This window comes from Gymnoscopelus braueri (assembly GCF_963280865.1).
Source record: "Gymnoscopelus braueri genome assembly, chromosome: 9".
NCBI lineage: Eukaryota > Metazoa > Chordata > Actinopteri > Myctophiformes > Myctophidae > Gymnoscopelus > Gymnoscopelus braueri.
Genome location: NC_137610.1, coordinates 1,952,862 through 1,978,563, shown reverse-complemented (window position 1 = coordinate 1,978,563; position 25,702 = coordinate 1,952,862). Strand labels below are relative to the sequence as shown.

The 25,702-nt window shown below is 43.7% G+C and overlaps 1 protein-coding gene across 1 annotated transcript in view; it reads right to left on the bottom strand.

Annotated features, from left to right (window-relative positions):
• LOC308092118 (cGMP-inhibited 3',5'-cyclic phosphodiesterase 3A-like) overlaps window positions 1–25,702 on the bottom strand; it is a 28,078-nt gene that overhangs the window by 899 nt on the left and 1,477 nt on the right. The window contains exons 2-13 of the mRNA XM_080437944.1: window positions 23,661–23,845; window positions 21,196–21,269; window positions 19,839–19,972; window positions 17,272–17,409; window positions 16,142–16,253; window positions 14,690–14,860; window positions 12,646–12,785; window positions 11,698–11,901; window positions 4,768–4,929; window positions 3,786–4,068; window positions 1,241–1,347; window positions 385–436 (exon numbers count right to left, since the gene is read on the bottom strand). Of these exons, the coding sequence (XP_080294070.1) occupies window positions 385–436; window positions 1,241–1,347; window positions 3,786–4,068; window positions 4,768–4,929; window positions 11,698–11,901; window positions 12,646–12,785; window positions 14,690–14,860; window positions 16,142–16,253; window positions 17,272–17,409; window positions 19,839–19,972; window positions 21,196–21,269; window positions 23,661–23,845 (1,762 nt within the window). The remainder of the gene's footprint in view (window positions 1–384; window positions 437–1,240; window positions 1,348–3,785; window positions 4,069–4,767; window positions 4,930–11,697; window positions 11,902–12,645; window positions 12,786–14,689; window positions 14,861–16,141; window positions 16,254–17,271; window positions 17,410–19,838; window positions 19,973–21,195; window positions 21,270–23,660; window positions 23,846–25,702) is intronic.

Here is a 25,702-nt window from a genome sequence, read left to right as displayed (position 1 = left end):
TATGACTAAAACTACACAAAAATTTGTCGGCAATATTAACACTAGATATTATTATAGACTGTCACCTAAAGCTAATATTTTGGGTGGATATGAAATCTTCTATGAATTCTTTCTTTAAAAATAGCAGATCTACAATCTCACAACGGGTGGCATCCTGACGCGTTGTGAGCCTGTAGATCTGTTTGGTTTTCTTTTTGCAATCTTTCCTGAGCTTTTTGAATCTTGCCCCAGACTACCCCATATTACAATAACAAATACATAAAAACAAACACTAAAACTAATAAAACCTATACTAAAATGGACTGCTTTGAAAACGAATTAAAAATAAACTGAAATTGAAAACAAAAAGTCAAAATAAAATGCAAATGAAAAAATTATAATAACCTTGGTTGGAGAGTTTCTGGGGTTCCTGCATGTTGACCACGTTCTCGTTCTCCTGCACACACAAACAGAACGGTGACAACTGGAACCAAAACTGACACCATAGATTTTTTGTTGTTGTTGCTTTGTTTAGTTCCAGAAAGAACATGTCAAGGACCCCCTTGGCCCTGCCAAGCCAAAGTGCAGTAACTACGGGGGGGGGGGGGGAATCACTGAAAAAGGGGTTTAAAAGTCATTCAGCTGGTCAGCCAAATGAGATATCAGCATATAAGTGATATTACAATAAATGTACATCTGTTCTTGAGGTAATTGTTCATCCCCCAAAATCACAAAGGCTAATTTGACCTTTGGGATACACAAATAAGTGGGTGTGTCCAAAAACGTAGTTACTGCACTTTGGCTTGGCAGTGCTTTGTGTTGCACGCAAACGTCAGTAGCATTACAAAGTTGTGCTTGGTCCGCTCTTGTCCCCCCTCTCTACATCAACTTAGTGTGAATGTTCATCTATTAAGGGTTTAAAGTTGTTAAAACCCCTTTATGGCTCCTCAAATAACTTTGAATCTCTAGATTAGACTGAATAAAATGGATCTTTAGTAGGTTATGGTTCTAAACTAAATACAAAGTTCCACAAATGACATTGTGTGTTTGTTTACATGGCTGTCATGGTGGATACAGCATAACATTCAAGTAGTGCAGCAGGTGCTCTGAGTCTTTGATTAGACAGCGGTCTGTTGTATGTGTGTGTGTGTGTGTGTGTGTGTGTGTGTGTGTGTGTGTGTGTGTGTGTGTGTGTGTGTGTGTGTGTGTGTGTGTGTGTGTGTGTGTGTGTGTGTGTGTGTGGGTGTGTGTGGTGGAGGACCTGGTGGTTCTCTTGGCTGAGGACCTTCTTCCACATGAGGTGGTTCTCCTGGAGATGCTGGCTGATCGGGCAGAACACGGCTCTCCTCTTCTTCACCGCCGCTTGCTCTGGAAAACATGGAGGACAACAAACATTTGACTATGGATAGAAATAGTGTAGAAATCAGGGGTCTTCAATGTTTTTCAGGCCAAGGAGCCCTTAAGACCCCTACACACTGTACGATATTTGACCCGATTTGTTTGTCGGGGAGCTTTTTTGGTGTTCGCCGACAAAACCACCGATCTCAGCAAAGATCGGGCGTTCCTCGGCGAGGTGCTGCTCGCGCAGTGTGTAAGGTAGCCTACTCCGAGAAGAAACACCCCGATAAAGTGCGGTCGGTGAGGGGTTCCCGACAACTTTTAGATTTCAAACATGTTGGATATTTTGGTCTGTCGGCCCCAATCTAGAGCCACGCTACAGCCAATGAGAGCACATTACAGCCACGCACCGTAGCTAGTCCTCTCGCATAGAACCGCAATATTACCGTCCAGACAGTCCTGTATTAAGTTAAACATTATAAAACACATTGAGAGAGTGAGCGAGCCTGCTCGAGGATGGGGCTGTTTCAGACAGAGAGAGAGAGCTGTGCGTCTGTGTGTGTGTGTGCGTGTGCGTGTGCGTGTGCGTGTGTGTGTGTGCGTGTGTGTGTGACGTGTGTATCTCTGAACAGTATCTGCAGATTTTGCGAGAGAAATAATCAACCAGGTCTATGAAAACAAGCCCAACAAAAGCGACCAGGGCCGCATGAGCACTTTAAACCTGTATACAAATAAAATAGCTGATCTACAAGCTCACAACGCGGCGCAGCTATTTTCAAAGAAAAAAAACAACATTAGGAAACGAGGCCAAATAAGCAACTACACTTTAGAAATAAGCTTAAAAAAACACAACCACCACTATTTTTTACAAGCAACTCGCTTATAATAAGCGGACACGGCAACACTGCTTTTTGAAACGTTTGTTTCAGAGAGAGAGAGAGAGAGAGAGAGACATGAGAAATAGAGAATTATTTAATGTCAATCATTAGCGTCCTGTCTCGATATCGCGCATATATCACACATTTTCGTGAGACGTTTGGAATAAAAGCAAATGTATGTATTGGGTCGGGATCACATCGTGGTGAGATATCTTGCAATGAGTGAACCCCTGTCACCGATCAATCAATCGTGCGAGAACCACAACGATATATATATCACGATTTCAAGAGAGAAACTCGTGCAATGTGAAATGCGACCATTTCAAATATTGTACAGTGTGTAGGGGCCCTTAGCTGAGAGAGAGATATGAAGCAGGGACCTCCACTACAAATGTATAAAATTGTGTTGCAGATTCAACTTTATCATAGATTTCATAGAGAGCTTCATAGACTTGTTTGACAGCACTGTCATCAGTGTTGTGGAAATGTATGTTTTTTTGTTTGTTTGTTGTATTGTTGGTTTGTTTACACACTATCTTTTCTATTACGATAATATGTTGAATTCAAGTGTATTGTCAGACATTTGAACCACTTCCAATCCTCAATACTTAGTACATTTGACTTTTGGCTCTGTACTTGGTCTGCTCTTTCTTTCCCTCTACACCAAACCTCTTACAAAAATAGCACATCTACAAGCTCACAGCGCAACGTTTTGTGAGCTTGTAGATCTGCTATTTTCGGTGAACGTTCCCCCCAGAATAGGGATGCTAGGGTTCAAGTAAAAAAAAGTTTTAAAAAAGTTTCTATCAAACCAAGATTTACCGGCCACCCTGTAGTAACTCTTGAGGACCCCCTGGGGGTCCCGGACCCCCTTTTGAGACCCATGGTCTAGATCCGTGCTTAGAGAAATTAGACATTTGCCCGGGACCCAAACTAGTGAAAATAGCAGAGCTAATAGCGGCTTTGCGGCGCAAACATTTGCAAACCTTTGTCAAGATAACTGCATTTTTTACACAAGTTTAAAATCTGCATTATAAGCAACACAATACAGAAATACAATATCCACAGTCCCTCAGCACTCTACTCAGCTGTTTAGAATTATCATTTGTTAAATGTACAGGTAACTTTCTCTCAAGTTCAATCCATTCTGTTTCTATGGCTTGTTGCATATATTGCATTTTCCACATGTCCTGTTGCATTCCTTGGTCCCTGCATCGCTGCTTGCAGCTATATTTATTATTATCATTGTTTTTTTTATTTATTATTAATGCGTAAACAATGGCTTCTATTTCAGCATGCCGACTTTCCAGGAATAGAAAGCCTGCAGTTTCTATTAGCTTGGATTCCCCCCATCGATGATGTCACTGGTAGGCAGGTTTCTGAACTGTCCACAGCCCTCCTCTAAGACACAGATTTAGTAGACATAAATGGTGCCACATTATAATGAGCAGTGAGGAACAATTATATGAAGACAAGGTTTGAAAATGGGTGAAGTGGTCCTTTAACAAAATTAGCAGGGGACCCCCTGGAACCCGCCCATCAAGGACCCCTGGGGGTCCACGGACCCCACTTTGAGAGCCACTGCCTTACGTGACGTCTCAGAGTCGGTGGACGCTGCGTCCTCCTCATCATCATCACCATCATCATCGTCGACATCACCGTCACGATGCTCCTTCCCCTCCGGCTCGGTGTGGGTGGCCTCAGGCCCCGCCTCCTCCAGCCAGTGGCCGGGCATCAAGTAGGCGGAGTCATAGGAGCGACAGAGCGGCGCCACGATGTGCGTGATGAACGACTCCTGGAGCTGGGCGAGCTGCGGAGCGGAGCGGTCCATGAAGGGGCTGATGGGAAGACCCAGACTGGACTCCTCGTCGCCCTGCGGAACGGATTCACAGTGAACTCTAATTTTACCAATGGTGAAAAGTAACTAAGTACATTTACTCAAGTACTGTACGGGACTGTAATCGGAGTTACAGACCCGTAAGGGTCCATTTGGTTCCGTTTATACACTCAGAGTTGCAGACCTGTAAGGGTCCATTTGGTTCCATACACTCTCAGAGTTACAGACAGTGGTGTAAAGTAACTAAGTACATTTACTCAAGTTATGTACTTAAGTAAAATGTTGAGGTATTGAGGTGTAAGGTGGTAGAAAGACATCTTTAAGAAAAGCCAAGAAAGAGGAGTCCTCTACGAGCCTCAAGCGCCAAGATAATTCAGTAGAGTTGCCACTTTTGCAATTGCTTGCTCAGGGTGGGACAATGTCGGGTCTCTGCTCCAGTGGCGGAGCGTCTGGGTAGGCTAGGTAGGCTGCCGCCTACGGGCCCGCGACCCCGGGGGGTCACATCAATATAATATTGACACTTCAATATAATATTGAATTGAATTGTACAAAAATTGCCAAAAAGGTTATTTTGACCTTTCAGTGCCTATAGTGTTAACTGTTGGTAGAACTGGTTACCTGTTCATAGAACTTGTTAACAATGTAAATGTTACCTGTTGGTAGAACTTCGTAAAGGTTGTAAATTACATGTTGGTAGAATTCATTAGCAATGTCTGGGTCCATTCTAAATGTTACCTGTTGGTAGAATTCATTAACGATGCCCTGGGTCCATTGTAAATGCAGATCTCTACGTTTCAGCGGTCCGTTGATGTCGGCCAGTTTGATGCACATCTGACACACCAGCAGTCGGTCGTTCTCATTGGACCAATCGATGCCGGAGGCAGGATCGTCACCCACCTATGGGAAGGCAACACATGATCCAACAATTTATAGTTATGCGGACATTTTAACATTAACATGATACATTAACATTGGTAGCGGACTGTTTTAACAGTTTCTTCACCACAGTTGCAACCCAGTTGGTAAGCAAACTCCCTCAGCATTCAGGTCTGTATGGCCCCGACCACATTCAAGCTCACTATGAGAAACTAGGGGCTAAAAAAGATTCCTTCTTTTTCAAACCTGTATTGACTAATGATGTGCAAAACAAACTCCTCGCCCTACAGCCAAACAAGGCCACCGGCCTTGACAACATCCCCACCAGATTCCTCAGAGACGCAGCGGTCTCCATTGCTCCCATAGTAGCCCACATTACAAACTTATCCATCAGTCAGTGTCACGTCCCACAAGAATTCAAGTTGGCTAGAGTAATCCCTCTATATAAAAAAGGAAGCAAACTAGATCCTGGCAACTATAGGCCTGTTTCCATCCTTTGTTCCATCTCAAAGGTTATAGAGCGATCAATCCAAGAACAAATCAACAGCTACCTCAGCGAGCGTAAACTGTTGTTTGAATTCCAATCGGGCTTCAGAACATCCCACTCCACTGACACATGCCTACTATATTTGACCGATTACATCAAACGTGAGGTAGACTCGGGCAAATACTGTGGCATGGTCATGCTGGACCTCCAAAAGGCGTTTGACACTGTAAACCACGCAATTCTACTTGATAAGCTGAAGGCGATTGGTTTTGATTGCACATCACTAAATTGGATGAGATCTTACTTGGAGGGTAGAGAACAAGTGGTTGACATCAACGGAACCATGTCCTCATCCCTCCCGGTGAGCTGCGGGGTTCCTCAAGGCAGCATTCTAGGGCCGTTACTGTTCCTTCTATACATTAACGACATGAATGCTGCCTGTAACTGCAAACTGTTCCTGTTCGCTGATGACTCGGCACTCCTGATCTCGGGTGAGGACAAGTTGCAAGTTGAGGAAGCTCTCAGCTCTGAACTCTCAAAAATCCGTACCTGGCTTACTGATAACAAACTGTCACTACACCTTGGGAAAACTGAATCCATTCTATTTGGGACCAAACATTCCCTCAGTAAAATGAAGGTAAATGACTTCAAGGTCAAAGTCGATGACACAATCATCACTAGCAAAGAAGAGATTACCTATTTGGGATGTATTCTTGACAAATACCTGACAGGTGAAAGCATGGCAACAAAGGTGGTCAAAGGAGTAAACCAGAGAACCAGATTTATGGGCAGAGTTTCCTCTTTTGTCAACCCTCAGGCCCCTCTCAGGGGCCCTGATTCAGCCCCTTTTTGACTATGCTAGCTCCTCTTGGTACTCCTACACCTCAGTGTCACTGAAGACTAAGCTTCAAACCTCCCAAAACAAACTGATTCGACTACTTCTCGGACTGGGGCCCATGACCCACCTCTCTCCCACTCACTTTGCCAGCCTAGGCTGGCTCAGGGTGGAAGACAGGGTTAAACAACTAAAAATGGGACTGGTCTTCAAAATCGAAATGCAGATTTGCCCGAAATGCCCCCTATACCCGCATATCTGTATAAATACCTCGAAAAGGTTAGTGACACCCACAGCCACGAAACTAGAGGGAGCGTAAACAACAATCTGGTACCACCCACCCATAAAACAAACATGGGCAAATTCTCCTTCTATAGCACAGCCACCAAGGAATGGAATAGTCTAACCCCATCCCTCAAAAAATGCAGTTTGCTGGGCTCATTCAAAACAGCCCTAAAAACTCATCTTTCTGGAGGCCTAAAGAAGAGCTAGTACTAGTTTCCCTGTAGACAGACGACCCCCCCCCTCCTCTTTTTTGTACATGTTTTTTATTTCCTCATGCTTTTTTTGTATATATATATTTTTTTCCCCATGCTTTCCCCCCCCCCCTTTTTTGTACATATTTTTGTATTTTTTCATGCTTTTTTTTGTACATAGTTGTATTTTTTCTGTATTATCTGTATTTTCATGTTGATTTTTGAACTGTTTGGTTGCTACTATATATGTCTATGAAATTAATTCAAGGACCCCAACGGAAACAAGTCCGCAAGGACTTTTTTGGCCGGACCTTTTAGACAAAAGCATTATAAATGTAACTGTGTTGTTTTACATTCTTTTGCCTAATACAAATTTCAATCAATCAATCAATCAATACAGTTGCTAGCAGGATTATGGGCATTAAGCAGTGGAAGTGGTGGAAGATGTACTACTGACAATTATTTGACTTAAGTAAAAGTGGCACAATGTAGAAATACAAAAATACACTCAAGTTTTACTACCCCAGTGCCCATTGGGTACTGGAAAATGATGCAAGTCATTAACCATGCAAGTTGGGAACGCATGCTGCCCCCGGTTATACCCATATGTCTGTCTGTTTCACTTTTATACCCATATATGTAGATCTCTGTATTTGCTCCACACGTCCTAGACCCTTCCCTAAAACATCCTGGACAACAGTACACACGTCCTAGACTCTTCTCCCTTCCCTAAAACACCCTGGACAACACTTATGAATTGTGAGTTCAAATGTGACCTCGTTATTTATAGTGAGTTCAAATGTGACCTTGCTCTTAACTCATTCACTGCCAGACTTGATTCTGGCAGTGCTGGCCCACTGCCAGCGTTTTTAGTTTTTCTTACCTCTTCAACTGGTCACAGAATATTTATATCCATGTATGATCGATCCCAAGACGGCTGCTAAGCACGGAGGGTTTCACTGTGCTGCCGCGAGAGAAAAAAAAAACACACCGCGACTCCCCCTTCCCTTGTTACAGGCTGATGAATATACAGTGGTTAGCACTTGATAACGGCAGTAATACCATCTGAGTGCCACCACCACTACTTGGTGGTGCCATATTTGACACCTTTTTTTAGGTGTAGTGTGGCTGATCGGCCACGATGTGGCGCATGTGAGTCCATGAACCCTACAGTACATTATTAGCAACAGGGGAAGGGTGAATGCATTTCAAAGTGATTGTTATTTAAATTTTTTGTAAACATAGAAAATAATGCAGTCCTTAGGATGAATTCAAAAGCAATTGTTTCTTTAAACACAACTGTGTTTCATGGTGGAAGAAGTACACAGACATTTTACTTAAGTAAAAGTAGCAATACCACAATATAAAAATACTCTATTACAACTAAAAGGCCTGTGTTCAAAATGTTACTTGAGTAAAAGTACAAAAGTATTGGCATCAAAATATACTTAAAGTACCAAAAGTAAAAGTACTAAAATGTTTGAAAGTAGCCGATCTACAAGCTTGTAGATCGGCTATTTTCAAATGGCCGTGGTATAAAATAGGGCTAAAGTGGTTAATGTATATGTTTTATAATATAATCATTTATATCTGCAAAGTAGCCTAACTAGTAACTAAAGTTTTCAAATACAATATTTGCCTCAGATGTAGTGGAGTAGAAGTAAAAGTACAGTAATACTCCAGTAAAGTAAAAAACACCTCAACATTATTCACTAAGTTCTAGGCACCCCAGCCTGGAATCTAACCCTGCTCTGCAAATTGTAAGGCCACTCTCTACTCCACTACACTACTGGTGCAGTGATAAGTGTGTGGGGTCAGGACGTGTGTCGTTCTCTATGTTCTGTGCACTACTCCTTGGAAAGTCAGAGATAAAAAGCTTGCAGCTCCCAAAGCTGCTACTGTCTGAGAGCAGTAACTAGTAACTATAGTAGTCAACTAAAAGTAACATTTCAATAAAATGCATTATAAACTACTGTCCGGCACAATTATATTGTTTTAGAATGTGAAACAGAGTTGAATGAACACAGGAGAGTATAATGTACTAACTAACTGGGACCCCAATTTAAACAAGCCATATGGCTTTCTTATTCCTATTTAGCAGCCAGCTTCCTATTTAGTCGAACTTGGATTTGAACTGTACTTTCATGTGCTTTTTGTCTGCAAACTTCTAAATAAAGTATTCAATCAATCAATCAAAAAACTTTTCATGGTTGGAAAAACAGAGAGAGAATGAGAGAGTTTTCATCTGAAGAATTGCTGGGGATCCACAGAAAATCTCTGCTATCAGTCTGTCTGTCAACGACATGCAATGACATGCAAATTAACTGGTTTAACACCTTGGCCAGGGTCTTTTGTTTGTCTCTAGCCAAACTTGGACTCAGGAGCCCAGAGTTGTGCCCCCCCCCCCCCCCCACACACACAAGCACACTTTTATTTTTTACTACACGTTTTCAAATGCAGTTTGTTTTCATTAGATTTTTAAGTGGATTTGCTAGTTTGTCTAAAATGTCTGTGTACTTCTTCCACAATTTTCCATGAAACACAGTTGTGTTAAATATGCTTTAATGTAATAAACATATTTGTTATAAAGAATATCTTTAAAGTGGCAATATGCCTACATCCATAAAATGCAGGTTTACAAGTGCCAAAAAGTGATTGCAACTAATCAACAAATTGTTGACTGAAAGATGTTATTGTATTGAGTTTCTTCCTGTACTGGGAACTTGTTTCCACGGAAAGTTATATTTTTCAATATCTATGAAATTTTAAGATTACAGCTCACTCAATGTACCCATTGAAATAACTTTAAAGGGCTAATCTAACACATTATTTGTTTTAATGTTTCATTCCTGAGAGTTATATTTAATAGCCCACTGAGTGCAATTTACCAAAATACATCTTGATAATATAACCCATACAATTATTTGTTTCACTTCTCAACAAGTTCAGCTTCAATTGCAGCTTCTATCTGTTGACTGAAAGCAGCCCTGTCTCAAATAGACACGACGTGCCTGTGTCTGGGCATTAGTTGCTCTCTACCGCCATCTAGTGGCACCAAATAGAAAAACGAGGTACCGCAAAAATAGGTGGTACCACAGGGGCACCAGAGGGGTACCACCCCTGACATTATCAAGGTACTACCACTGTAGCATCTCTCGTCAAAAATGCACGTTTTTCTTACCTTTTCAACTGGTCAAAGAATATTTATATCCATGTATGATCGATCGCCCAACGGTTGCTAAACACGGAGGGTTTCACTGTGCTGCTGAGAAAATACAATAAAACTCACCGCAACCTCCCCTTCTCCCTTGATACAAACTGTAGAATATAGCATGTCTCGCCAGAATGCAGGGGAAAGAAAGATACAGCTGATTTCCCAAAAAACGCTAAACAGGAAGTGGATGGAGGGGGAATCTATCGATCACGTGGTCTCCTGGATCTGTTTGACTTGAGGGTACCTGGCAGTGAAACACATTCACTGCCAGGTATTATTTAATTAATTATTTTTCACCTTGTTTTGACGATCTTTGGAGCGCTGCAGAAGCCACGACGTGCATGCTGATGTAAATAAAAAGTGCCCGGGGGGTGGGGGAGGGTTAGCCTGATAAACCCCTCCCTCCGGAAATCTCATTTCCATTTGATTTCAGTAGTGAGTCTGGCATGGCGGCCTGTTTGGCTTTTTGGCTGTGGGCGGGAGCTGGGCGGGAGCTGGGCCGGAGTTATACCGTTGACTGATAACCCCTTCAGCCAATCAGCAGTTTGTTCCACCACCACAGAGCAACGTGACCAAGGGGCCAGCTTGAGATTTTTACATTGACTCCAATACAGAAGAGACAGCTCACATGAATGGCCTGTAGTTTCGCTGTTTTACCCCTGCTGGTGTCAGAAAGAATATTCTCTCAATGTAAGCGGATGGGTTTTTGACAAACTTTAGACTTAGTTTTCTTACCTTAATAAAAATTGTCATAAATACTATATGCTTCCAGTCGCTAGTTTATCTCGTTTCAATCATCATGATATGCGTTTTGCTAAATTATGGTCCCATTTATTTTAAAATTGACGATAAAGTCCCCCGCTCTTGATTGACAAGCTACCCAACCAATAGCATTCTTTGGGGATTGTTTTCCGGTTCCTGTTCCCGACGCTTATATTAGAGATGGCGGATATCAAATTCCTGAACAATCGGCTTCAAGGGGACTTTCGAAAGGGCCATGCCGAAAATAGGTTACTTTAGTCGGATTCATGAGTGTCACTGCCCGTCCCTGCCGGTTCTCTGAAAAGTTTTTTTTAAATAGGCTCTGTCATGATTAATTGACCACATATATGAAGTTAAACAACTAAATGCTATCCGAAAAATATCTTAAAAGTACAGTAAATTCCGTGCCACAAAAAAATAAGTTTGAGAGCGTTTAGAAATTTTAAAACAGCGGAAAAAACAGCGGACAAAGTTTTAATGGCCGCCGACCCGCCGTTCCATTTTGCTCGGCTGCACTCGGCTCAAATCGGGTTCACTCGGGTTTCACCTGATTGGCCACCAACATGCGCTGTCAATCATAGAACAATGAGCGAGGACGCTGATCCTGAGATCAAATGGAAATGAGAAATGAGACCAGGCTAGGGGAGGGTCTGGTCTATCCACTGGAACGACATTTTTTTTCCGCGATCGTCCATTTTGTTCCGGTCAGCTGTTGAATAACAGCCGTTTTCACCAAAAAAAGAGAAAGGAGTGTTTTACTAAAACTCATAAAGAAGGAGTGGACTAGACTGTCATCTGTCCATTCCTTCTTTCAGGGTCCTAGGATCATTCCTAAGTTGCGTTAGAGCGCCCTCTTGTGGATTTTTCAAAACGTAAAAAAAAAAGAAAAAGACGGACATCTACGTCAATGGCTGTCAACGGTTGGATTTGAATTGATGGAGATCTCCGTCAATGGCAGGTAATGTGTTAATAGCGTGTTCAAATGTGACCTTGTTATTAATAGTGAGTTAGTTACCTTGGCGTTGAACTCGGCTAGGAAGTCAAAATGTTTCTTCAGGTCGGTGGCGAGGATCGCCTCGATGACCAGGAAGCGAAAGCGTTTGAACTCCACGTGACCCAGGCTGGACAGGAAGTTGAACTCCGGGCGCGACAGGAAGAGGTTCCAGGCGGAGGCGGCGTGATGATTCTCCAAGACCGACCGGTCGTTGTAGAGGACCGCCTAAAACACACACATATGCACACACACACACACACACACACACACACACACACACACACACACACACACACACACACACACACACACACACACACACACACACACACACACACACACACACACACACACACACACACACACACACACACACACACTCCTATATTCAACTTGCCTAATCGCTGGACGGTTTGACTGCACATTTTGATGTAGTTTTAGCAGTGTTGTTAGCAGTGTTTTAGCAGTGTTGTTAGCAGTGGTGTAGCAGTGGTGTAAAGTAACTTGAGTAAATGTAAGTACATGTACTCAAGGACTGTACTTGAGTACAATTTTGAGGCATTTCTACTTTACTGGAGTATTTCCAATTTTCTGTACTTTTACTTCTACTCCACTACATCTCAGAGGCAAATATTGTACTTTTACTCCACTACAATTATTTGACAACTTTAGTTACTAGTTACTTTGCAGATATAAATATATTATATTATAAAACATACATTAACTACTTTAGCCCTATTTTATACCTGCGTTGTGAGCTTGTAGATCTGCTATTTTCAAATATTTCAGTACTTTTACTTTTGGTACTTTAAGTACATTTTGATACCAATACTTTTAGTTGAATTTGGGACTTTTACTTGTAACAGAGTACTTCTACATTGCAGTATTGATACTTTTACTTAAGTAAAACATTTGAGTACTTTTTCCACCACTGTATTTGAGTCACCTGACATGTGTTAGTGTGCGTACCTGTGGTGCGCTGGTGGCCACCAGGAAGGCGTTGGTTCTTCCAGGGTGGTCGTAGTCGTGCATGGCTGCTGCTACGTACAGAGCCATGAGCTCTAGAGCCGGGATGAGAGCAGACAGACAGCCGTATCCCTCCTCTCTGTCTGAGAGAGACAGACACACAGAGAGAGAGACAGTTAGAGACAGACAGACAGACAGACAGACAGACAGACAGACAGACAGACAGACAGACAGACAGACAGACAGACAGACAGACAGACAGACAGACAGACAGACCTATCCCTCCTCTCTGTCTGAGAGAGACAGACAGAGAGACTTCCCACATTAGAATGTAATGGTACAGTATGTAACTCCTCTAGCCTTTCTGCTTGTAAACAATAATTATTGTGCATCCATTTGTACACTATCAAAGTTAAAGGAATATTTCACCCAAGAAATGACTTAATTTCTATCGATTTCGTACCCTGCGATGTCTTAACACATTCCATGCCAGACGTTAATCTCATAATGTACTCACCAGTGCCAACGTGTTATTGTTGTTTTTTTCACGTCGCCATAGACCTTGTTAAAATCCTTAAGATTGAGCTGAGTCTGTTTACATCGGCGACTTCTCACTGAATCTACCAGTGAAAACCACGTGTCAAACGGAGCTCCATGGTTGTAGTTAGAGCGGATTACGTTAAACAGTGATATGCGAGGAGAAAAAACTACAGGAAGAGAATTGAGTTTCAGTTTCGTCATTAGAACGAGGGCCGACGTGATCGGCAAAATCGGATCCCAAATAATTCTGTTTCCGGTCTTCAAACCGGAACCGGAAATGGATCAAAAAATTCCGAAAGTGCACCTGGGGGGGATCTACGCGAACCGGCGGTTCGCGTAGATCTACGCGATTGGCACGCTGCGGCTTTAAATAGGTTTGTGTAGATCTACGCGATTGGCATTCAATGTGTTAAGACACAGTGACTTGTAAAATAGTCCTGGTGAGTGGAGAATCTAAAAACGTGATGACGGAGACCGAACAGAAAAACAATATCAATATCAATATCCCTTTATAAACTCCAAAACACTGTTCATAACGCACGTTCTATACTTTTCCAAAAATATAACCAGAGAAGAAAGAAAGAAAACGTTGTAAACACTTCCGGGTTCAAATGGGCTCATGCACGTGCCTGGGCGCTTGTGTCTGTGTGAGCCCCGGTTGAACCACGCAGGCACGCCCATGTGCGTTCTGCGCTTGTGTATGCCACGGTTTGAACCGAAAGTGAATTAAAACTTGTATTTACTTCAAGACTAAGCAATGTTTTTAGCACAACGCTATACAAATAGAAGAAATTTGGAACACACTATGAGTGGTGTAATAAAGGAGTAGTTCACCCAAAAAATTACTTATTTTCAATCAATTACACACCCCATGAAGCATTGAATTCATGGAGATTTATTAGTTCTTGTCGCATTCCTGAGCCAATCATTTGATGACCGGCGGTCTCTCCGGTAGGAGACTCAACAAGTCTCCTACCGGAGACATTAGCATCTTTCCGCCGGTCATCAAATGATTGGCTTAGGAATGCGACAAAAACAAATAAATCTCAATGAATTCAATGGCTGTGTAATCTAACCCTAAATAAGACATGTTTTGGGTGAACTACTCCTTTAAGAGTTTTTTAAAATATATTTGTTCTGTTTTTAAAGGGATACTTCACTTTCACATAAAATAAACATTAAAAAAATATATTTAAAAAAAATGAAAGAAGTTATGGCAAAATAAAGGCCCCCTCACACATTAGTAGGACACTCTAATGCGTGAGGGGGCCGTGATTTTTCCATTACTTTTTTCATTTATTTTTAATATATTTTTTAAATGTTTATTTTGTGTGAAAGTGAAGTATCCCTTTAATCTTGGTCTCCGATTTACGTCACGTCATCAAGTCTCTTTTTCGTTTTTGAATTCTTCATTCACCGTTTTATGAAGAATATTTTACAATATTTTGTAGATCGTCTAACCCTATAGGGTTTGAGTGGTTGAGTAAGTAAACACTGAGGATTGTACCTGAGTCACTGCTAGAGGAGCTGTGGTCTGTGATGAAGGTGTGGAGGCCGCTGGGGAGGCCGGCGATGGGTAGGCTGCTGATGGGGGGGCCGCTGGGGAGGCCGGGCACAGGCTGGGTGGTCAGGTACCACACCGCATGCAGGACGTCTGTGGCATGGACCCTGTTATGATCTGAACCACACACACACACACACACACACACACACACACACACACACACACACACACACATGCACACGCACACACACGTTAACAGTGGTGTAAAGTAACTAAGTACATTTACTCAAGTACTGTACTAAAGTAAAATTTTGAGGTATTTTTACTTTACTGGAGTATTTCCAATTTTCAATACTTTTACTTCTACTCCACTACATCTCAGAGGCAAATATTGTACTTTTACTCCATGCACTACAATTATTTGAGAACTTTAGTTACTAGTTACTTTGTAGATTTTGATTATTATTACAGAACATACATTAACCACATCAGCCCTTTATACATTTTGGCCACTTGAAAATAGCAGATCTACAAGCTCACAATGTGAACTTGTAGATCTGCTATTTTCAAAAGATGTTTTATACATTTGAAAACTTGTGAAATGGTACAATCTGCACAATGAGTACATTCTACTTTAGGTACTTTAAGAACATTTTGATACCAATACTTTTGTGCTTTTACTCCAGTATATTTAGAATTCCGGACTTTCACAGTATTTTTACATTGCAGTATTGACACTTTTACTTAAGTAAAACATTTTAGTACTTTTTCCACCACTGCACGTAAAGGCCAGAAAATGTATTCAAAATGTTGCACTTGCAAATAAATTGCTTGTGTTTGTAACTTATGAATTACGATTGTACTTTGCAAGATTAGGCTTTTACAAGCATGCAAAGTACGAAGTACTTTTGCATTAACTTTAGCCCATTAAACCTGCTATTTCAGTGTTTCCTGTCTTCCCCAGTAAGGGTCACTGTTGGCCTACTTTTTTGTGTACCCAGAACAGAGTGGCTGTGGTCACAATCCTTCTAGTTCAGCTTCAAGCAGTGGTGCAAGAAGTTTACTTGAGTAAAAGTATCAATATCAATGTAGAAATACTCTAAGTACAAGTAAAAGGCCTGTATATTGTTTTGGGGAGCATTTTGGCAAGTATTGGCATTAACATATACTTGCAATACCAAAGTAGAGGTATGCATTACGACATTTGGGTTAGGCTTATTATATTGTCAAAAATAGTTAAAAAAGGGGGGGAAATAATTTTGCAAAATGTTTCAAAAACAGTGAAAATAGCTGATCTACAAGCTCACAATGCACTGCATCGTGACACCTTGTGAGCTTGTAAATTGGCTATTTTTTTATACACTCAGTATACAATATACTAAGTGTATAGCGTTCTTATATGGAATGTCTCTGTATCTGTTCTACTGGACATAATAATAATCATAATCATCTTACATGGTATGTCTCTGTATCCGTTCTCCAGGGCGTGGAAATAGTTCATGAATTCTTGGACAGGGATGTTAAACTTCTCAAACAGACCAGTGTCTGCAAACAACCTGTAAGAAACCTGAGAACACAAGATACTAGGATGAGAACACATATAACCCACACCCTAGCAATCACACCCTAGCACTGTGTACCTCACACCCTAGCAATCACACCCTAGCACTGTGTACCTCACACCCTAGCAATCACACCCTAGCACTGTGTACCTCACACCCTAGCAATCACACCCTAGCACTATGCACCTCTACACCTAGCAATCACACCCTAGCACTATGTACCTCACCCCCTCGCAATCACACCCTAGCACTACGTACCTCTACCACTAGCAATCACACCCTAGCACTGTGTACCTCACCCCCTAGCAATCACACCCTAGCACTATGTACCTCTACCCCTCGCAATCACACCCTAGCACTATGTACCTCTACCCCTCGCAATCACACCCTAGCATTACGTACCTCTACCTCTATTAATCACAACCTAGCACTATGTACCTCACCCCCTAGAAATCACACCCTTGCACTATGTACCTCACCCCCTAGCAATCACACCGCATAGGACCACAATGGAATGTGTTATCCTTTTAGCCCAAATGTCTGACTGTATCTCGTGCTGTTTACATTTCTGTCTAATAAAGTATTAAATCAATCAATCAATCAATCAATCAATCAATCAAAAGCCTAGCACTATTTGTATGTACCTCACCCCCTAGCAATCACACCCTCCTTTCTCCCTGTATCACTTCTTAGATTTTTTTAACCCAATAAGGCTGATTCCAAAAATGTATTCTACTTTGCTCAAATGTTCACAATTTAAAAAAAAATTGCAGATCTACAAGCTCATAACGCTCGTCCTATGAGCTATGAAGTGACGTGCCATGAGCTTGCATATCTGCACATTTTTGAATGCCATTGATCAATGTATTTTGAAAGGTACAGTGTGCCATTTCAAAACACATTACAAAAAAAAACACAAAAACACAAAATACATTGATCAATCAATACATCTGTTGAATGCTATTGATCAACGTATTTCTGAATACATTGATCAATGACTGATTTGAATGGCTGTAGACTCACCTGGCTCAGGATGCGTCCGGTGCGTCCGTTGGTTCTGTCCGTCAGGGTGAAGATGGGGAAGTTCCAGTTGGCCAGTTGACTCAGGAGAGGTTCGAGTCCCTCCATGACCAGAGGCTCCGGAGCCTCAACGGGTTTGTCCTGACAGGAAGTGACACGTTGGTTCAACACGGTGGTACGGTAAGCTACACCAGCATCGGTGGACAAAGTAGATACTCGAGTAAAACACTCAAGTATTCAAAAGTTTAAACCACTTAAACCCCATATCTCAGGGCTTTATGCTAGGGCCTTTTCTGTTTTCTGTTATTGTGGGGAAAGCTTTCCCCACAATACGGATACTGGTGTTTAAGTGGTTAAATTATGATGTACATTTTCGGACATTTTCAGAAATATTCAAAACTATGTGAGCTTGCACACTGTTGCTCCAATCTGCACCAAACTTGACACAAACACAGTTCGGGGTCTGCCATGCAAAAAGTCACACCAGGGGTGGCCTAAGGCGGGTGCACGGCGCTGCTCTGACAACCCGCGGGTCCGAAAGCTGGAATTCGGGCTAAAAAAGGCTGGAAAAAGAGCAGATCCACAAGCCTGTAAAAGGCTGCTGTCTTGGGGCGCAATACCGCCGGCGTCCACAAGGCGGCGCCGTCCCCGGTCCCTGGTCCCCACCGGGGGTCCATGGACCACCTCCTACCCAGGGACGGTGGCTCCCGGGGCGGGTAGAGCGGGCGAGTGTGCACCCGGCACTGTGCCGTGAGGCACTGGGCTCCCTGGCCCTTGCCCTGTGTGAAGGGGAGAGCCAGGGAGAAGGGCCGACTGGTGCCATCTCGTAGGTAGGGACCATGCCCAGGAAGAGGCCTCTTCCTGGGTGCGGCGAGGCCCATCCCGGTTATATTGACCAGCGTGCGGACGCTGGGGACGGACGGCAGGCCTGCCCGAATGCAGGGCCCGCCGTCGGCCACGGTGGCCACTCTAGTCTTGCACTGTGTTCCACGGGAACCACACCGCCCGCAAAGGCCGTGGAACCCGCTCTGTTTTCTGACCGATAGGCACTCGTAGCCCGCCTCTTGCAAGGGCCCCGCCGGCACCTCGTGTGCTTCGGCGGACGCTGCTTGCAGCCTGCGGGCCCGACCAGGCGCGGAGGGACCACGTGCGGAGAGGCCTCTGTGGCCTGTTCTCCGCACTCCTCCGCGGCCGACCCTTTCTAGCGAGACCGAGACGCACCGTCTACCCTAGTTGCCTTGCCACGGACCGCCCTAGGGCCCCCGCGGTCGAGGAGATCCGTAAGCCGCGGGGGCGCAAAGGCGCGCTCCGGAGACTCCGTTTCTCAAACCCTGCTTGCGTCGCGTACTCCGGCGACCGACCAAACAGCTGCGGAACGGGCCACGATCCCCCGTAACATGCTTTCGTCCGGCTAGGGGGCAAAGGAGGAAGTGGCGACCGACGCAGTGCGCGCCTCCGGGAGACACCGCCGCCCTCCTCACAGGGGGCCTCGGCGGCCTCCGCGGACCGGCAACCCCACGGCACGCGCCTCAGCTGGGCGCGCTGTCGCGGCGGAACAGGAGGCCTACCTGGTTGATCCTGCCAGTAGCATATGCTTGTCTTAAAGGGCGCTGCAGACTTGTGTGAGTTGGGCGTGCAGGCACTGCCAAGTGCCCACGCCGGGACAGTACCTTATATGGGTGTAGACCACATAGGTGGCGCACGCAGGAGTTGAGTAAACCAGAGTTCCCGATAATAGACCCGCAAGGCAAGTTACCTTGATGGGGTTGGCGGCGGGGGAACTTGATATGAACCTGCGAGCAGCTACGTATCTATGCTGGTCGTGCCCTGCGGCCCGGTTGTCCCGTAACTCAGCAGTGGCTGCGCCCGAGTTAATCGAACGAGATTCCCACTGTCTTGCAACGGACCGCCCGAGGCCCCCCGGAGGAAATCCGTATGCCGCGGGGGGCGCGAAGGCGCGCTCCGGAGACTCCGTTTTTTGAACGAGATTCCCACTGACCCAGCGAAACCATAGCCAAGAGAAATTTAATCGGCTCAGGCCATAGAGGGAAGAAGACAATCTTCAGCGAGGAAACAAGACCCTGCTAATGGGCATGATAACCTTTGCGGCAGCACTTGTACCACCAGGTACCTGCGGTACGTAGGCCGCGGGACCCCCCGACTTATCGCCAGTCGAGGGGTGCTTAAGAGTTTAAGAGTGGGTCCATAATAGTCCCATGGGCGCGCCTCTCCGTTTGTACCACCAGGTCCCTGTGGTGCTTTGGCCGCGGCCTGTCACTCAACTTAACGCCCGCCGAGGGGTGCTTAAGAGTGGGTCCACGGGACCGCCTGGAGAGCCGGGTGTCCCCCGGAGGCGTGGGTCCCCCGGACTGGAGCGAGTACCCAGCTTCGAGGCTCCCTGGGCCGGGTCGAGGCCTCCCCGGGGGTCCCCGGGGGTCCCTGGCCGGTTTTGGTGTCATGTGACTCAAGGGACGTGGTGTTGATGTCATGTGACTCAGGGGGGGGCATGGTGTTGATGTCATTTAACTGACCAAAGGGGTGTGGTTTTGATGTCACGTGACTCTCCTCACCTCTGGAGGTATTAGTGGGCGGAGCATGGCGTTGTGGGCGGGGGTTTTGTCGTGGTGGGCGTGGTCATCGTCTGCATCGCTGTGATTGGCTTCCTGCGTGCTGTCATAGTCTGATGATGTCACCGCCTGCTCTTCTGTCACCATGAAAACACAAACAAACAACACACGAACAACACACAAACACACACAAACAACACACGAACAATAATCAAACAAACAAAGACACAAAACACACGCAAACACAAAAACAAACAAATGTTACCGTCTGTGATTAACGATAGTTTTAAACCACTTTCAACCTGGTCACCCGGTCTAACCCTATGTAGCACGTGTCATGATTTGATTTTGAAATGATTAAAATCCTATATTAAAACCAGTGTTGCAATTCTGAATTGCACTCTGGTTGCACTCTATTTTAAAGCAGTGACGCGCACGTTGCTTAACACCTACACTAAAAATTCACACAATGGACAATTGATATGCATCTAGGCTCATTCCTATGTTAATTCCCTGGTGTGAGTCGGGAGCCTTTGTAAACTTTATTGAGGTGTGAATTTAAAGTCGTTTTTAATCTATCCATGTGCCTGCGCGTGCTCCTGGTCAAATAGGTTCCTGCACGGCGTTCAAGGCCGTCCAGTGAGCATTGCACCCCTGATTAAAACTGCCTAGAGGACTGGCTCTCAGACTTTTTAGACTGTGACCCAAAAGGGAAATTAGTGAAATTGGCAGATCTTCAAGCTTGAGCTTGTAGATCGGCTATTTTCACTTCCGCTTAGAAGTTAAATTTGTGGAATTCATGGAATTTATTTTAATTGTTTTAATTTTAATTCATGAATTTATTTTGAAAAAATGTTTGAATTTCTTTTTAATGTCTGGAAAACTCAGAATATTTGTAATACATTTTTTGGGGGGAAAAAAGATCTCCGATTTGCACCAAACTTGGCACAAACACTGTTCAGGGGTCTGTCATGAAGAACAGTCACACCAAAAAAACTAACTTGAACACATATGGGACACTACAGCAGTTTTACAGTAGTGTTTAACACTTCAAATGGCCATAACACAATACATGTGACCATTGCTCTGATCAGAACAATATAGGGTTGGATTTGAAGGTCGCTAGCGTCCTGAAAATCTGCGTAATTCTTCCTCCACTGCAGAGGTTAGTGAAAATGACACCTAGAAGCATTCACATGTAAACAAACGTGTAAACAAACATGTAAACAAACATGTGTAAACAAACACACATGTAAACAAACATAAACAAGCATGTAAACAAACATAAACAAACATGTAAACAAACATAACCCAACAAGTAAACAAACATGCAAACAAACAAACGTGTAAACAAAGGTACCTGAGCGTTGCAGTTTGTCTGGTTTATCTATGGAAGCGTCTGTGTGGCTCAGCCGCAGGTACGGCCGCCCGCAACTGTCAACAACACAGAGACAATATGTAGTAAAAGTATCATCAATACCACAATGTACAAGTACTACTGTTACAAGTTAAAAATCTGTATTCAAAATGTTACTCGCGTAAACGTGCTGAAGTATTGCGTCGCAAGCTTGTAGATCGGCATTTTTCGCAATATCTACCCGCGAACATTTCCACAAATTGTAACCACTTAAACCCTTAATGGTTGACCGGAGTCCCTCAGGGCTCTGTACTAGTGTCTTTTCCGTTTTCACTCTATACATTAAATATCTTCGCAGAAAATAGCTGATCAACAAGCTCACAACATGACTCTACAGCGGCTAGAGTCTAGCCGCAATAGACGCATTTCCAGACAACGTCACAATGATAAGAACCAGTATGTGCGTGCAGGCCGGAGCCGAAAGAAAAGTGGTCACAGCACTCAGGTGTAAAAATGCATCCCATCAAACTTTCAAATGCTGTTTTTATCTCTCACTCTTGAAATATATAATCCCTAGTTTCTGTTGTGTGTAAACAATAATAGCGATTCTCAAAGCAGTTTTCCAACACACAAGAGGAGGTTGAATGAACAGAGACCAACACTCCCCAAAACAACAGGTTTGGGGATATGTTGGGAATTGATTACATGAAACCGGCACCTGTGCATGCAGTCTCAATCAAGAAACCTGTCTATTTGCCTAACTCCATTCCCAAGCGGCCGCTCTACCGCCTGAGCCACTGCATACATTCTCGTTAAGTACAAAAATAAATTCACTAATCTAGGAACCCATTCAGTAAAAAAAAGTTTTTTTTTTTCTTTCTTTAGTTTTTGTCCCTGGGGGCACCACCTCCTTTTTTGTGTAGAAACAGGAACTCTGTTTGGCTCCTCCTCTTTCTTAGGCCAATTCCCCCCAGGTGCTTCTGTGTCTATTCCTACTTTAATGCAGTGGTGCTGCGAGATTATAAACTGACCAATGGTGGGTAGAGTAGAGAGGAAGTATTGAAAAATGCACATAACCAAGTAAAGCAAAAGTACCTCAAAATTGTACTGAAGCACAGTACTTGAGTAAATGTTACTTTCCACCAAAGGGAGACTGCATTAAAAGCAAAACGTTTCAGCCAAGACCCCAGATTGTACTTTAACTGTTCCACCGTCAAATTATCAAGGTATGTGAAAATACACACCTGCTAACCATTACACACGCACGCACGCACGCACGCGCACACACACACACACACACACACACACATGTGCGCGCGAGCGCACACACACACACACACACACACACACACACACACACACACACACACACACACACACACACACACACACACACACACACACACACACACACACACACACACACACACACACACACACACACACACACACACACACTTCATCTCCTGCTTCCAGATGCTAGGTTCTAGAACATTTAGCAGAGCTATTTTAATTGGATGCACCAGAGAACCTGGGAACCAAACCGTGCACAACACCTATACCACAGAACATGGGAACCAAACCGTGCACAACACCTGTACCACAGAACATGGGAACCAAACCGTGCACAACACCTGTACCACAGAACTTGGGAACCAAACCGTGCACAACACCTGTACCACAGAACTTGGGAACGAAACCGTGCACAACACCTACACCAGAGGAGATGGGGGAAAAAAATCATCCATGAAAGCTGTCAGTTCCTCCAGGTAACTGCATTCTGTTGTAGAAAGTAACTACCGGTAAGTAGCCTACATGGTTTACTCTTACTTTACTTGAGAATTTCAGTATTTCATTTTCAGGATTCAAATTCAAAAGCATCAAAAGTAGTAGATCTACAAGCTCAAACGCACCACGTTTCGTGCTTGCAGATCTGCTACTCTTTATGCTATTGAGTGACACTATGATCAAGTAGTGCATTCATTTACGAAAAAAAAAAACACAACAAGTTAGAATATGGAGATTTTGGCCGGACAGCAATGATATATAGCTTATACACGTAGCAAAATCTAAGACGACAAAGATGCTTTCCGGGACTGAATGGGTTAAAGCGCTCCTCAGCTCTGAAGGCGTGGTTTACCCATAGTTATAATATATCTAGAGGGCGGATTGCCCCGCCCCCAGCTATTCATTTCAATGAAAGTTGCTCAGTGGCGTTTGAAGCACACGGAAGTCTGCCGGAGGTACAAATATTGGAGCCAATATCGGAGCCAATAGAGCAGGCCATAGAGTTATGAGCAAGTGCACTAGGGTTCCAAACGGTAGACGCACGTGCAGTAGCATTTTAAATACGGAAGTGTTGCTATCCCAGATTTGACCACCAGGCGACGGCCGCTTCACTGTTCTACCGTGGTTCTGGGGGCTTGGATTTACCTGCATGTGGGCGTGTCATGGAAGGCGGGGTTTACCTGCATGTGGGCGTGTCATGGAAGGGCTTGATGCTGTGGCTGCGCGGGCGCCCGCCCCGGACCGGACCGGATTCACTGGGGACTGGGCCGGGTTCCATGGTGGGCAGACCGGTGGCCGACGTGGTGGTTGTCCATGACGACGAGATGCGCCGGAGAAGACCCGGATGCAGACTCCGCCTTGGACGCTGGACACACACACACACACACACACACACACACACACACACACACACACACACACACACACACACACACACACACACACACACACACACACACACACACACACACACACACACACACACATACATTTGTCTTATTATTCTTGTGAGGACATCGACATTTTAAGACAGTGCTTTTATTTTATTTTCAATGTTTTGCTTTTTACCCCTTTTCTATAATTACGGGGCCAGAGCTCAGCTCTGGACCTGTTTTAAGATTGGCAGTATTCTGTTTCTGCCACTTTTCGCAGTTCTGGCTGAACCGTGCTGTCGCTTTTTATGAAACTCGGCCATATGGTAGATGGTCATGAAAAACTATCAAGAAATAAATCTCACAATCTTTCGTCAAAAGGTGGCGCTATAGCACTCAATTGAAAATGCCAACTTTGAACAGGTACAACTCATGCCCTGTTTGACCTACAGCCATGAAACTTCAATACACATTATGCGTCTACTCATGATGAACAACTTTCACACTCTGACTTTTGAATTCTGACCTCTAGATCTCCCACCATTTTGAATTATATGAAAAACTGTTAAAACCTATCTCTTCCTGGGATTTTTGAGTAATCTGCACGAAACCTCTTACACATGAATTTTGGACCTATGCCGACTCAACGATGCAGCGGATTTTCCATAAGTGAAAAAATTAAGCTTTAATGAGCCAATGAATGTTGAAGTTTTATCACAATTATTCATCTGCCCCTAACACATACATGCAGACTCACATTTCTTTGAAACTTTGGGGTAATGTTGAGGGTCATTCCAAATATCACTGAAACCAATCTTACTCCAATTGGTCAATTGGAGTAAGATTTTTTTTAAATGCAAACTTTAAACAGGCAAAAGTCATGCCTCGTTTGGCCGACAGCCATTAAACCTGCTATCTCTTCCTGGGATTTTTGAGTAATCTGCACGAAACCTCTTACACATGAATTTTGGACCTATGCCGACTCAACGATGCAGCAGATTTTCCATAAGTGAAAAAATTAAGCTTTAATGAGCCAATGAATATTGAAGTTTTATCACAATTATTCATCTGCCCCTAACACATAAATGCAAACTCACATTTCTTTGAAACTTTGGGGTAATGTTGAGGGTCATTCCAAATATCACTGAAACCAATCTTACTCCAATTGGTCAATTGGAGTAAGATTTTTTTTTTAAATGCAAACTTTAAACAGGCAAAAGTCATGCCTCGTTTGGCCGACAGCCATTAAACCTGCTTACACATGTGCCTTGACTCATGAGGAACACATGTATCACGTTGACACTTAAACCCAGGATTTTTCAGCTATTTGCGTGAAACTGTATCATCTCTCTGATCTCTTTTTTCACAGATCTTGTCTGTTGGTCCAATGGCTTCTCCCTTAAGCGAGTGCCTCACGACCGCAAGGTTGCCGATTCAAGCCTCACTTGATGCAGACTCATTTAAATTGAATTGCAAAAAACATGACTGTATCAATGAATACATGTGCAAACGGTAAAGATAACATGAAATGCTTATTTGAGAGGGTATGTTTTTGCAATGTATGACATACTTCATTCTGAAAATAGCCGATCTACAATCTCAAAACTTTTCAGATAGCAACGTGTTTCTGAGCTTGTAGATCGGCTGGTTTCACTGGTTCACTTTTATCTTCCACAGACAACCTCAGCCTAGACAACGCTATAGCACTATAGGTAGTGTTGCAGCCTGTCAATCCCAAGGTTGAGTGTTTGATTCCTGTTAATGGCAACAGGTTGAGATGTCCAATAAATCCATTCTGCTTCCATCTCTCTCTCTTCAATCTATTATGTTTCCATGTCTCTCTCTCTCTT